Genomic DNA, 12,997 nt, shown 5'->3' with positions numbered 1-12,997 from the left:
TGATCTTAAAGTATGTTATGGATGGAGTATATTATTCTAATCTTGTGGTGGCAGAAAGGCTTCTGAAAGGAAAATCTGCATCTTTCAGAAAAAATATATATGCTGTCCTTGGCCAAGTGTTAAATCAGCAAGTATTGCCTCACCACCAAGATGACCCTGACCTTTTGTTTCCATCCTCCAAAACAAGTTTGAATCCCTGTAATCCGGAGTCCAATTTTCAATGGAGCAAGCGAGGCCACTGAATGTATCCTGTGTGTTGACATGCTAGTATGTTGTCATTGGTCCTTCAGATGGTCATAGCGTCACTGAATTTTAGTTTTTAGGGCTATAACATTTCCAATGTTGTTTAAAAACTTCATAGTTTAAGGTGAAGCCTTAATCATTGAAGAGAGAGAAGCTCAGTACATGGACTCTAACGTTGGAAATGTTATTCTGTAAATTGCTAAAATAAATGCAGTTATCTGAAATGAATCACTTTAGACAAAAATATAATTGAATTTCTGAAAGTTGGAAGACATACTGTTTCTATTAAGAAAATAAATAGCAAATAAAGTTATGTTTGCAAATGGAGGAACGTTTGCCACATTCAAGGTGAAATGGGGCTTCTTTCATTATAGCAGGATCAGCATGACAAATTCCTTTTTGAATTTAAGTAGTCATCAGTTGTTCTGTGAAATGTAAGTTCTAAGAATATTTTTTAGGTTATATAAAAATCATACAAGACTTTTTTTTTCTGATTGTAGAAGACTGGTAAAAGCACACTTTGAAGGATAAGGTTAAGAAACCTGTTTTATATGTGCCTACACTTAACAACTTTGAAGTCTCTTCAACCTCCTGCCTTTGAGAGTTTGTAATCATTTTGTGAAGTTACTAGTTGAACTCAATTTATTTTTGGTGTGGAATCATTTCATTGCTTGCTAACTCTTGACAAAATTAATCTCACTTGCAAAGAGGAGACAAATTGAATATGGCTGCGTATTCAAATAGTCTATCAAAAATATTGAGGAGTTGGACACTTCTTTAAGTGTTGCCTTTTTGCTATAGCAGTCAAAGTTGCAGCCCCAACTTATATTTTTGCCCACCTTTAAATGACATTAAATAGATCAGGTTTTGTAATGAAAGTGTTGGACAACTGTAATTGACAATATTAACTCTCAGATCAAGACAGATAGGCCCATGACCCTGCTCCTGAATATTATTTCTGGCTGCTAGGCCATGTTTTTAGATCCAACTGATCTGGCTGTCAGCTGCTTCTGGCACATGGAGTCCTGGCACAAAAAGAAGCTGTGGTGTTGCAGGGTGCTGAGGGTTTTATGTTTTCATGCTGCATCTCTTTCCCCTTCCCCATGACCTGCTTGTAGTGGGAGAGCTCTGTTGCTGGGCAGTAAGGTTTTGGGGCATGCCTAGGAAGCGTGTGTACGGATGTATGTGATTTAGCTTCTAGTAAAATATTTTTTTTTTTCAAGGACATTGGGGAAACTCAAGTCTTTAACCTTTGGTGTTTGCAGATGTCGTGGTTTAACCCCAGCCAGCAACTAAGCACCATGCAGCTGCTCACTCACTCCCCGCCCCACCCAGTGGGATGGGGGAGAGAATTGGGAAAAGAAGTAAAACTTGTGGGTTGAGATAAGAATGGTTTAATAGAACAGAAAAGAAGAAACTAATAATGATAACACTAATAAAATGACAACAGTAATAATAAAAGGATGGGAATGTACAAATGATGCACAGGGCAATTGCTCACCACCTGCCAACCAACACCCAGCTAGTCCCCCAGTGGCAATCCCCCGCCCCCACTCACCCCAGTTCCTAAACTAGATGTGACATCCCATGGTATGGAATACGCTGTTGGCCAGTTTGGGTCAGCTGCCCCGGCTGTGTCCTGTGCCAACTTCTTGTGCCCCTCCAGCTTTCTCGCTGGCTGGGCATGAGAAGCTAAAAAAGCCTTGACTTTAGTCTAAACACTACTTAGCAACAACTGAAAACATCAGTGTTATCACCATTGTTCTCATACTGAACTCAAAATATAGCACCGTACCAGCTACTAGGAAGACAGTTAACTCTATTCCAGCTGAACCAGGACAGCAGATCACTATGCTTAGTAAAAATGCTACAACCTCTGAAAGTTCAGTGAGTTGGAAAAGCATTTTAAATCTTGTATATAGTCCTTTTTCTCTGAAACTTCAATAAAGTAAGTTAGTGCAGCCTTTTTGCTTAAATATTTAAGCACAAGAAAGTTAGAAAATGGATAAATTAAAGATTTGCTTGAGCAAGCTGCATTCCCTAACTAGAAGGAAATTAGTGATATAAAAAGTAGAGGTACACTTTTGATCGAGGTAGTATTACTACAGAAGCTTTAACTTTTGAAACCGGTAATAAAATTAGTATCTTTTCAGCCATTAGCAATTATTTTTCATTGCTGCTGTTAACTTCAGCACAAAAGCAAAGGCTAAGTGTGTATATACAGCATCTAATGCAAAGGATCTAAAGCTGTTCTTTGCATAAATACTTATTAACAGGTTTGTGAAGTGATGCATGGATGTGGCAAGAAGGGAGCCCAACTGGGAGAAAACAAGAATAAAAAACTTGTAAAGCTGAGGATTAGAGCTGACAGAACAAATTTCCATTGAATAATTATTTTACCTTATCACTGAAACATTTCTGAAAGCCCAAGTTTGATAGTCCAAGTAGCTTGGCAATTTCTTTCAATATTGGACCCTGTCAGATTAAAATGGTTTAGAGTTTACAGTTTCCAGAAAGTTTCTAGACTCTAATTTCAAGTTAGTATTTCTGTTGTATAGAAAAATCAGACACGTTAGAAGCTTCAGTTCCTACAGACATTATTTCCTTATCAATTTTGAAGAAACGATAAACAATGAGCAGGACCCAAGAGGACAGAAATAACCAAGTTTTCAAAGACTAATATTTGCACTGGAGCTATGGTCAAAGAAGAGTTCTCTGCTGGTACAAACTGCATTAGCTTTTGTGTTTTGTTCAGGTATTTCCTTCTAGCAGAAGAGAAAACTATAAGGCAGAAAATTAAAATGTGGTTTAAGTAAAATAGTAGCCCCAAATTTCAACTACTTTTAAAATGACTTTTATAATTGTTTAGGATTGGGTTTAGGTTTGCTCTTTACGGGATACTTTGGGTTACATATAAACTTACATTTCTTATGCTTTATTTTCTGCCTTTGTCTCCTCACTTGAAACCAGGATAATCTGCATAAGGCTACTTCTAAAAATCCTTTGTTCTTTAAAACTTGAAATTAGATAGATTTCAAAGGGAGATTTGTAGATTATAACATAGGAGTATTGTATTTTAAGTTTAAAATGACAGCAATCTTGAGCAAATACATTCAGTATGATAACTTTCAAAGGTGGCTGAGTGATTTTTAGCTGAATGACTTAATAGTTTTAGAATACCTTGTTTTCTATTTTTTGTTTAAGTTTTTACATTGTCTGTGAATCTCTTGCTTTTGTCATGTACTGACTTTGCTACTTTTCTCTGCCTGTAACTTGTCTTATTTCTTCCTGTTTGCCTATTGTTTTTCTTCTACTTTTTGGCAATGTAGACCTTGAAGTGTAAGATATCTGATAGACTTTTCTTTAATTCCTTTTTTGGTGGCTTTCTCTTTCAGGATAACATTTTGTCATCTGCCTTTCCAAAGTAAATGGCTATATGTGGGCACCGAAAGAGGAAACATTCACATTGTCAATGTGGAATCATTTACTCTCTCAGGCTATGTCATCATGTGGAATAAAGCCATTGAACTGTGAGTTTAATCAAGTATTGTCTATTGATGGGAGGGAACGGAAGTGTCCCAGATGTTACTAATATCAGTTGCAGAAATGTCATTGTTACCTACAGTGGCCTCCATATAAGTCTCACTACACCAAATACATGATCAAAATATGTAAATAGTCATGTAAATACTTTTTATTCTCATAAATGTGAAGTGTTAATGTTAATATATATGTTTCTGCCTATAACACTATTTTATCATAGTGCCTGGAATAGACATAAAAATAGACAATATAAAAAGAGACATAAAAATCATTATCTGTGGTGATAAAGAACTAGAAAAATAATACATGTTAAAATATGATGTGGCTGGTACTTGGGCAGGTATGTCACTTATACAGTTTTGGGGTTAAAGCCAAAGTATAAAGATATGTATTGTAAGAGGGCTGATGCATGCTGAGTATAAAATTACTGGCTGACAATGTAAATTTAAATAAGCCTATTCCAAGAGTGAAGTATATTTTACAGCTATTGTTATTGCTTCTCCTTTTTTAATAATAAATTTGTGTATGCAAATATAGTGTTTTGTGGGTGAAAACATATACTTGTGTGCTGCTGTTCCTGTGTTGTTATTTTGTTCCCAGAATGCTATGTATATCTTCAAAACATATATGAAGTCCATCACTTGCCAAAGGCTGTTGAAAAAAACATAGCTCTTCATTAGTCCATCTTCAATAGCAAGAAGTCAACATAAAGTCTTAACTCTGTTGTTTTAACAATGCCCAGCTTGGGCAGTTTGTGAATAATGGCAAGACCTCTTTTCCAGCATAAAAATAAACATTTTATCCAACTGTGTCAGTTCTGTAACAACAAACATTAAGGCAGATATTGTAAAGCTACTGGGAATTTTTTTCTGTGTTACAAATAAGCAGTAAATAAGTCTTCTTATTAAAAGACAGAAATTAAGTGCCTAAAAATAGACAGAAAGTATTTATGGGCTTGAAGATAAAAGTAAAAGTGACTCCATGCTGAAATGTCCATAGCTTGCTTACATGGGGTCTACATCTGCAGAATCTGTATTACTTGCAGTCATTTTGAGATGCAGTTCTGGCAGGGGAAACTTTTTTTTAAATTGAAATATTTTTTGTTTAGGTCGTCCAAATCTCACCCAGGACCTATTGTCCACATTAGTGACAATCCAATGGATGAAGGAAAGGTAGGATATGTTTAAAGACCATTCAATACAATATTATTTAAGCAAGACTTTTTCTAAAGTAAGATGACACTGCTTTTTAAAGAAGTATTAAGTAGATGAGGACAATATTGAAAGCATAAAGGAAGGCTAAATCAAGGTTTTAGGCTCTGAAAATAATATGAAGCAAGGTACAGACATGGCTGTAGGACACATTACTAGAATAATTGAAAGCATCTTGTAATCAGAAACACTTGAAAACACAGCTGGAAATGTTTAATTGCAAAAATTCTTGAAATCAAAGAATTTTACTTATGGTGGTAAAAATGAAGATGTTACCAAAAAAAACCCAATCATAACCTGAGTGCAGAAATAGTGGGGTGGAAATTAAATAAACTTTACAAAGGTCTTTGGTGTTACTTTTTCACAACTTTAAAATGCATATTTTTATAGCATATTTATATAGAATACCGTGTACTTTGTCTTTAGTTTAGCTAATCTAAGGCAGCAGTTCTTATGGGATTTGAGGTCTAACCAACATACTCTCATTTAGCAGACAGCATCTAGTGATTATAAAAAATTTCTTAAAACCTAACTGGACTGTAGTGCAACTAGATAGTCAACTCAACTAAAATATATAAGAAAGAGCTATGTATTAGACTTGTCTTTCCCTTCTTTTGAGGTAATATTAACATAAACATGTTTTTACCTTGACAAAAAGTTTTACAGTACACATTCTTGAAGCCCTTGCAAGACAGTAATTTTTATGTCCTGTGACATAGCCACAAAGGAGAACTTAAGGTATGAACTCAATGGTCATGAGTTCCTTCTGTATTATTAAATTAAATCTACAGGTATTACCCTTTGCTTTGGGATATCTGTTATGAGGCTCATGCAAAAACAACACTGAACGCATAACTTTAGTTCACAGTGAAGACTTCATGAATTAAAAGAGAAAGCAAGGAGTTAAAGTGTTAATATGCCTTCTCTAGGTGACAGCAATTACTGTAATACCAAATCATACATTCCCCACTTAAGTCATGGTTGCAAGACTAAGTCTGTAACAGACCTCTTCTACAAGTCTTGGGATGGGATCACATGACTCATCCACTCCATAAGGGATCTTCAGCCTCTTTAGCTTGTGTGCCTCATATGGTTATTTAGAAAATCTTAGTGGTCTGCTGCAACTTTTGTTCAGATCCCTTGGTCCACACTGAAGAGTAAGCAGGCGGGGAGGTTTCCTTAATTTTGACAATAGGAATAAAGCAAAATAGGAAAGAAGGATTTGAAAACAGCAGTCTTACATGCATCTTTTCCAAAAGTGTGTAGACCCCTGACAAAAGTGTGGTTATAACTTAGCCAGAGACACCTTGATGCCACTTTAAACACATTTTCATTAATGACTTTGCTCTGGATTAATCAGGCATAGGTGATTGAGTAATTGATGAATTAAACTTTGAATTATTATTTTTGTCAGTGTAATGTCTCAAATATCCTAGAGTTTTGAACTTCCATTTGTGAAGAATCTTCAAAGAGAGAAAATAATTTTTTGTACTACTGTTCCACATATGCAGGAGAAATATTTTTTTTTATTTACTTGCTTTTCATTTGACATGTTAATGGTGGATAAAACTGGAGAGAGGGAATGACACTATTGTCTCAGCAGCGGTTTGAATGTTTTAATAGCATGCTTAGTTATAAGCTTGTATCCTAGACACCTGAGGTTTCAGTCCATCAAGGAGAATTTCATGTATACAGTTTTTTTCATTGGGATGAAGCTTACTGCCCTAAGTGCGTAACTAATGAGTTTCTCTGTAGAATTAAGTTTGAATTGTGTTCCAGAATCATTGACCCTAGAATATGAACGCAATTAAGCTATGGTAACTTCAGAAAAGACAAATGATCTATTTATTCTGGTGTATTCCACCCCACATTTAATTATTGTCAATTAAAGTTTAAGAATTACTGTTTTTATCAATCATGCTATCAATCAGTGCTTTAGAATCTGATCTTACACTCCTTTCTCATAAGAAAAATATTGCTGAAAAAAACCTGTGCAGTTGCAAGAACCTCCTGTGTACTCACTTTTAAAATTTGTTCATGCTTTTAGCCTTTTAATTGCTGTGATTTTTCTAATGTTTAAAGTTAAAATACAAAAAACTATAAAATATGGCTTATGATAAGCAAGATAATTTAAAATAATAGTATACATGACACTAGTGAGAAAAAAATTCTAATATTCATTTTTGCTAGATCAAATGTTATAATATCTTTAGGGTATTTTTGTGCTGTATAGCATTGAAATAGATCAAATATTTTATCTGTAAGCTGGTAGGAGATCCTCTGTTGTTTTTCATACTGGAAATAACTGTACACCTTGAAAATCTTAAGCTGAAAAGTCTGTCCAGGCAAAACCTCTAGGTACAGCAATAGGCCATATTGATTTAGATCTCTGTCCTTGACTACAATGGCATGTGTGTGAAAGCAGTGTTTTCTACCTTGTAATTCGAGGGACGCTCCTCAGGGCACTTCTGTTTGCTCACAGGAAATAGACTGTTTCAACAGTGAGTAAATCCCAGCAGCCAACTACTCCTTTTTGTATGTCCACACTGGGAGAAAGAAGTGAGATTGAAGGCATGCTTCTTAATGCTAGGAGCTGCTTCTCCTGTAGCAACATTGCTCAAAGGAAAGATCTCACAGTAGGTCCAGCAACTATGAAAGATGAAGCTGCATTGCCTCCTATATATAAAGTGCCAAGACTGTTACTACTGCCTTATGTTGGCCTTGGTTTCATTAAGAGAAGTGCCACTTAAGATAGGACAGCAAAGCACTTAGATACTCAATGTGTTAGACCAATTATTGTGAGCAATTTGAATCTTTGCTCCCTTCAGAAATGGTTTAATATTGCTTCTAGCAAAAAGATTATTTGCAAAATTATCTTGTTTAATTCCTCTCTAGCTTTCCTCTTCTTAATAACTAATATTCTTGGTGTTCCTTTAGCCAGTTATCTCAGTTGTGATTAACATTTGGAGAAAGCTTATATTACATAGTTTCTTTATAGACAATGAACCATTACCTAAAACTTTAGGAAGGAAAGTGTGTTATTCCAGCAAATCTAAGCAGAACAAATTCCAGTGAGGAAAATGCACAATAAAAAGTTCTTCCCCCCCCCTCCTCAATTTTCACTCAGGAAGGAAGATACTTAGGGAAGTTTAATGTTGACCTTTCTGGAGCTCAAAGGGATTTCCAAGGACTCTTCAGAGGAATGCATTTTTTGTTTTTTCCCTAACTTTGCATGAATGTCAATGGTATTAGCAGGAAGTTTAGGAGGATGGCAACAAGTACAAAGTAAACCTCTCTAACATTGAGGTCTTCACTTCTCACTAATTTTTGTCTTCATAACTACTTGTAGTTACTACATGTAGTATTATGCTGCATCTCTTCAGGGCAAAAACTACAGGCATTGCAAATGGTATTATTTTGCTTATCCTTATAAAGACTTAATATATCTGCTTATTATTGCAGCTTCTGATTGGCTTTGAGTCTGGAACAGTGGTATTATGGGATCTGAAGTCAAAGAAGGCAGATTACAGATACACACACGATGAGGTAACATTTAATCTGCATTTCTTACTATGAGAATATGATTTGCCATTTTAATAGTGATTTTTATTTTTTTTTCATTTCTTCTGCTTCTGTCACCAGTGGATCAATAAATAGGTCTCTTTGAAATTGCAAGTACTTGAAGTTTTCTCTAAAAGAGCCATAGAGTTTGAATAATAGAAACTTTGGACGAATAAGTGTTCACTGATTTGAAATTCGTGAAGCAATGGATGGTGGCATGGTTTGGATTTCTTTGCTAATTTGGGGGGCTGAGGGGGAAGCTTTCAGATCTTTTTTTTCTGTTATTGAGTAGTGTGACTTTCACCTGTGTTAAGAGCTTGAGTCATAAGTTGAAACAAGATGGTTTAGCAATTTCTGTAATATGGAATCTCTCACATATTCTGAAAAGTGGCAGGGGGGTGGGAAGAAACTGCTAAATAGCCTCACTAGGACATTTCTGTAAATATACCCTTTTTTTCTAGGATCAAGGTTTGAAATAAAACTGCAAGAGGTTTAAAAAAACCAATGATATTGAATGGCACTTCTTTCAAACTTGATTCTTGAGAGAATACAGGCTTTTTGAATGACTGAGATTAAGAAAAATCATTCAACATAATATGCAAGTTGATGCATTTTATTTAAAAAAAACATAAAATTAGTCTTGATTACATTTCATTGTAAAATGTCTGTACCATTGTTCAGTACCAGCTGGGACTGTTTCTTGTATCATAGTGGGTGTATTTTCCTTAGCTCTGTGCTGAACTTTTCACAAGACAGGATTTGGGGGTTTATGTGGTGATTCTGGCTCAGTACTCATGCTTATGTGTTGGTTCTACCAATGAAGAGTTTCTTTGAAGGGGTAGTCTCTGAAGTAGTCTAAGCCTTAGATCATCAGAGCTGTATTAGAACATCAGAGTGGAATGAGGTTTCTTTGTGTGTTCAGAAATGTCTGTATAAGCCTCAAAGTATGTTATGTGAAGAACAATTTTCTACCTTCCAGTTCCATTGCATTCACCTAATTAATTCCCTCTGTTTCTTTGTTTCATAAACTTATTCATATCTCCATCTTTTTCTAGTCTTAATCAAGTTCTTCCTGTACCTCTTATTCTTCTTGCTTTTCTCTATTTTTTTAACCATTCTATTTAATCTTTCTTTTATAATAGAGAAACACAACAACATAGTATATTCAAGATGTGGGTGTGCTGTATTTATGATGTGGAATAATTATGTTTGGTTTTGTTTTCTTTCTCTGATCTTGATACTGGATTAGTCTTTTGATGCTGCAAGCGTTAAGCAGATACTTCCTTGGAACAACCTACTATAAAACTAGAGTCTCATTCTTCAGTGTTAATTGTCAGCTCAAAGTCCATTGTGTTTATGTATCGCTTCACATTTACATAGTTGGACAATAAAAATTGTAAGTCTTTCTGTAGTTCTTCACTGGCATGCTAATTTCTACCTTTGATAGTGTCAGCTTTGGTACTGTCAGCACACTTATCACCTTAATATTCTTGTTCTAATTTTCCATGTTATTTATGAATAAACTCAGCAGCACAGATCCCTGAGGGTCTCTACCAATTACCCTCACCCATGAGCTAATCAATTACTGCCAGCCTGTCTTTGTTCTAGCTTGCTTTACTTCCTGATACCTTAACCAATTATTCATCTGTTCAAGGATCTCTAGTCTGTTTGTTTTTATTTTCCTTTGAGAGATGTTGTTGAAAGACTTTGAAAATTGTGTAGACAGCTTAATTGATGTTTCCATTAGGCACATGCTTGTTAACATTTTCAGAGATTTGTTGGATATGATTTCCTCTTACAAAAGCATGTTGACTTCTCATACCTGGTATATTATATTCATCTATATGTTGATTAATTCTGTTCTTTAATGAAGTTTTGTTGCAGTTTCTAGAAACTTACCGAGGGTAGACACTATGCTGCTTATTCTGTTTTTCTTTGGATTTTGTGGTCCGTTTGTTTAAAAATTGACTGTATACTTGTCATCTTCTTGAACCAGCCCTGATTTGAGAGGTTGCAAACAGCAGTGAATAGTTCAGTCATTTCATCTTTGATTTCCTTTAGGATTTATAAATGAATGCATCTAATTGTTCAGTTTGGTTTTTGATTGCAGAAGAGGTAATGAAATACCTTAGGTCAGATCCTTTGGTAAAGGAATGTGCATTATCATAAGCTGGGAATGGATAGGAAGGAGAAAAAAAATAATTAAGGTCTGTAGAGTGAACTTGATGAGTTTCACTGTTCTCATCAGTGAGGATCAACACACATAAAGTTGCTTAAAAAAAAATACTGGCTATTCAGGTCTTAAAAGTTGAAGTATGCTTTTTCTGTGAGTTCAGATTGCCCTTTAAGAAAAATCTCTTTGGAAAAAGAATGACTATATGCAGTAATAATTTGTTGGTTTTCATCCATTTAACATTCTATGACAAGGAATTTCTTCTTCAATAGGCAAGTTATTTAGATCTAATCTTCTAAGGGGGAAGGCAGAATAGAATAATGTCCCATTTTTGAATTTGGATTTGATACAGTTAGGCAGTTTCAAGTTCTTCTGGATTCTGGCCTGAATGGCATAGAAATAAAATGATTAATTTTGTCTAACAGAATTGAAAAATATGTGTTTCTTGAAAGGTGGCATTGCGGAGAGTGCTATAATTGTTTCTGGACCAATGGTTTTGAGAGAAGATCCTATCAGATACAGGAAAAATAATGAATAGAAAGCCGCAGAAAGTAGATGATTATATGTATGCTATATATATCTGTCCTTCTTTTTTTGTGTGAGTCAGGTGAGGTGGGGCTGCTTCTGTATCCTTCTTTCATTCTATTCTTCATTGCCTCTCAGTTTTGTATTTAGCTGCGAAAATGGAGAATCTCTCTCAATTTGTCAGTGAAAGGAATATTGAACTCCAAATATTATTTATCTAATCATATTGTGATCAGTTCTGACTAACTAGTGGCCTATATAAATACACTGTTCTTGCTGTTTTTCAGCTAGCAGTTTCAAGTAAGTGAATGTAAATGTTAAGAAATGCAGAAGAAACAGGTTTTTTTATTGTATTTTGCAAGAATAAAATGATATTGCCAAATAATAAAAACTTCGCTAGTTTCTATGAGCAGCTACCTTAACAGAAAAGAGAAAAGTATTCTCACTTGCTTAATGCTGAAAGAGGTTACTGTGGAAAGGTGGGTAACTTTTTAAGTCTCAGAAAAGTAACACCATAACTGATAGTGTGAAGAATGCTGACTGGCATTGTTGGAATTCTGATAATAAGGTAACCTGTTCATTCTAGTTGAATAACTTCAAATACTTAGCCAAAAATGAAATATCTATATATCTATAGTAAGTAAATAATTCTTTTCAGTGGCAGGCTAGTACAGTTGTGTTGATTTTAAAGTAGAATGGAAAATCAGAAACCAGGGAAACTGAATTGAGCAGGACACAGAGAGGGTACACTGATACTATAAAGACTGTTTGTTAGAAACTGTGCCTTTGGATTAGTCTCTTCCTCACTCATCACTTTGTAGTTGATGTTGGTCTTAAAACACATAACTTGAGAGGCTGTGCAGTCTACCACCATCATTTGATGCAACTCTTTTTTGACTCAAAACTTCAGATGTGTGAAGGGATCCAAATGTCATCCTTTACGATTGCTATGGGTTTGTGTGGTGCAGTTTTTCTGGTAGCAGGGAGGGGGCCGCAGGGGTGGCTCCTATGAGAAGCTGCTAGAAGCTTCCCCGGCTCCAAGTCAGACCCACCTCTGGCCCAGGCCGAGCCCATCAGTGACGGCGGTAGCGCCTCTGGGAGAACAGATTTCAGAAGGGGAACCTGCAGTGAGTGGTGGGATTGGAATGTGAGAGGAACCCCTCTGCAGACACCGAGGTCAGTGAGGAAGGAGAAGGGGATGCCCCTGCAGCCCGTGGTGAGATGGCGGGGTGTCCCCCCCCAGCCCATGGAGGCGAACGACGGAGCGGAGGTCCCCGCAGATGGCCGTGACTCCATGGGAAAGCCCGCGCTGGAGCAGTTTGAGACGGAAGACTGGCCTGCGGAAAGGACCCACGCCAGGGAAGTTCGTGAGGAACTGCAGCCTATGGAAATGACTCGAGTGGGAGAAGTTGGTGAAGGACTGTCTCCTGTGGGAGGGACCCCCCGGTGGAGCAGGGGATGAGTGAGGAGTCCTCCTCCCCCTGAGGAGGAAGGAGCGGCAGAGACAAGGGGTGAGGAGCCGACCCCAGCCCCTGTTCCCCTGCGCCGCCAGGGGGAAGATGGAGAGAGAACAGGGAGTGGGGTTGACTGGGAAGGAGGGAGGGGTGGGGGGAAGGTGTTCTAAGGTTTGGGTTTACTTCCTAATATCCTTTTTTTGTTTTGATTTGTAGTAAATTAAATTGACTTTGTTTCTTCTCCAAGTTGAGCCTGTCTTTTGCCTGTGACCATAAGTGGAGAGTGA

General features: G+C 36.5%; 1 protein-coding gene across 6 annotated transcripts in view; it reads left to right on the top strand.

The window, feature by feature from the left end:
• Positions 1–12,997, top strand: part of STXBP5 (syntaxin binding protein 5) — a 117,439-nt gene that overhangs the window by 41,569 nt on the left and 62,873 nt on the right. For all 6 annotated transcript variants that reach the window (XM_075036033.1, XM_075036028.1, XM_075036027.1 and 3 more), the window contains exons 5-7: positions 3,639–3,773; positions 4,895–4,958; positions 8,460–8,543. In XM_075036033.1, the coding sequence (XP_074892134.1) occupies positions 3,639–3,773; positions 4,895–4,958; positions 8,460–8,543 (283 nt within the window). The remainder of the gene's footprint in view (positions 1–3,638; positions 3,774–4,894; positions 4,959–8,459; positions 8,544–12,997) is intronic.

The sequence above is a fragment of the Buteo buteo genome, chromosome 9 (genome assembly GCF_964188355.1).
Source record: "Buteo buteo chromosome 9, bButBut1.hap1.1, whole genome shotgun sequence".
Lineage (NCBI taxonomy): Eukaryota > Metazoa > Chordata > Aves > Accipitriformes > Accipitridae > Buteo > Buteo buteo.
The sequence above is the reverse complement of the archived record's forward strand: the minus strand, read 5'-3'. Positions and strand labels throughout refer to the sequence as shown.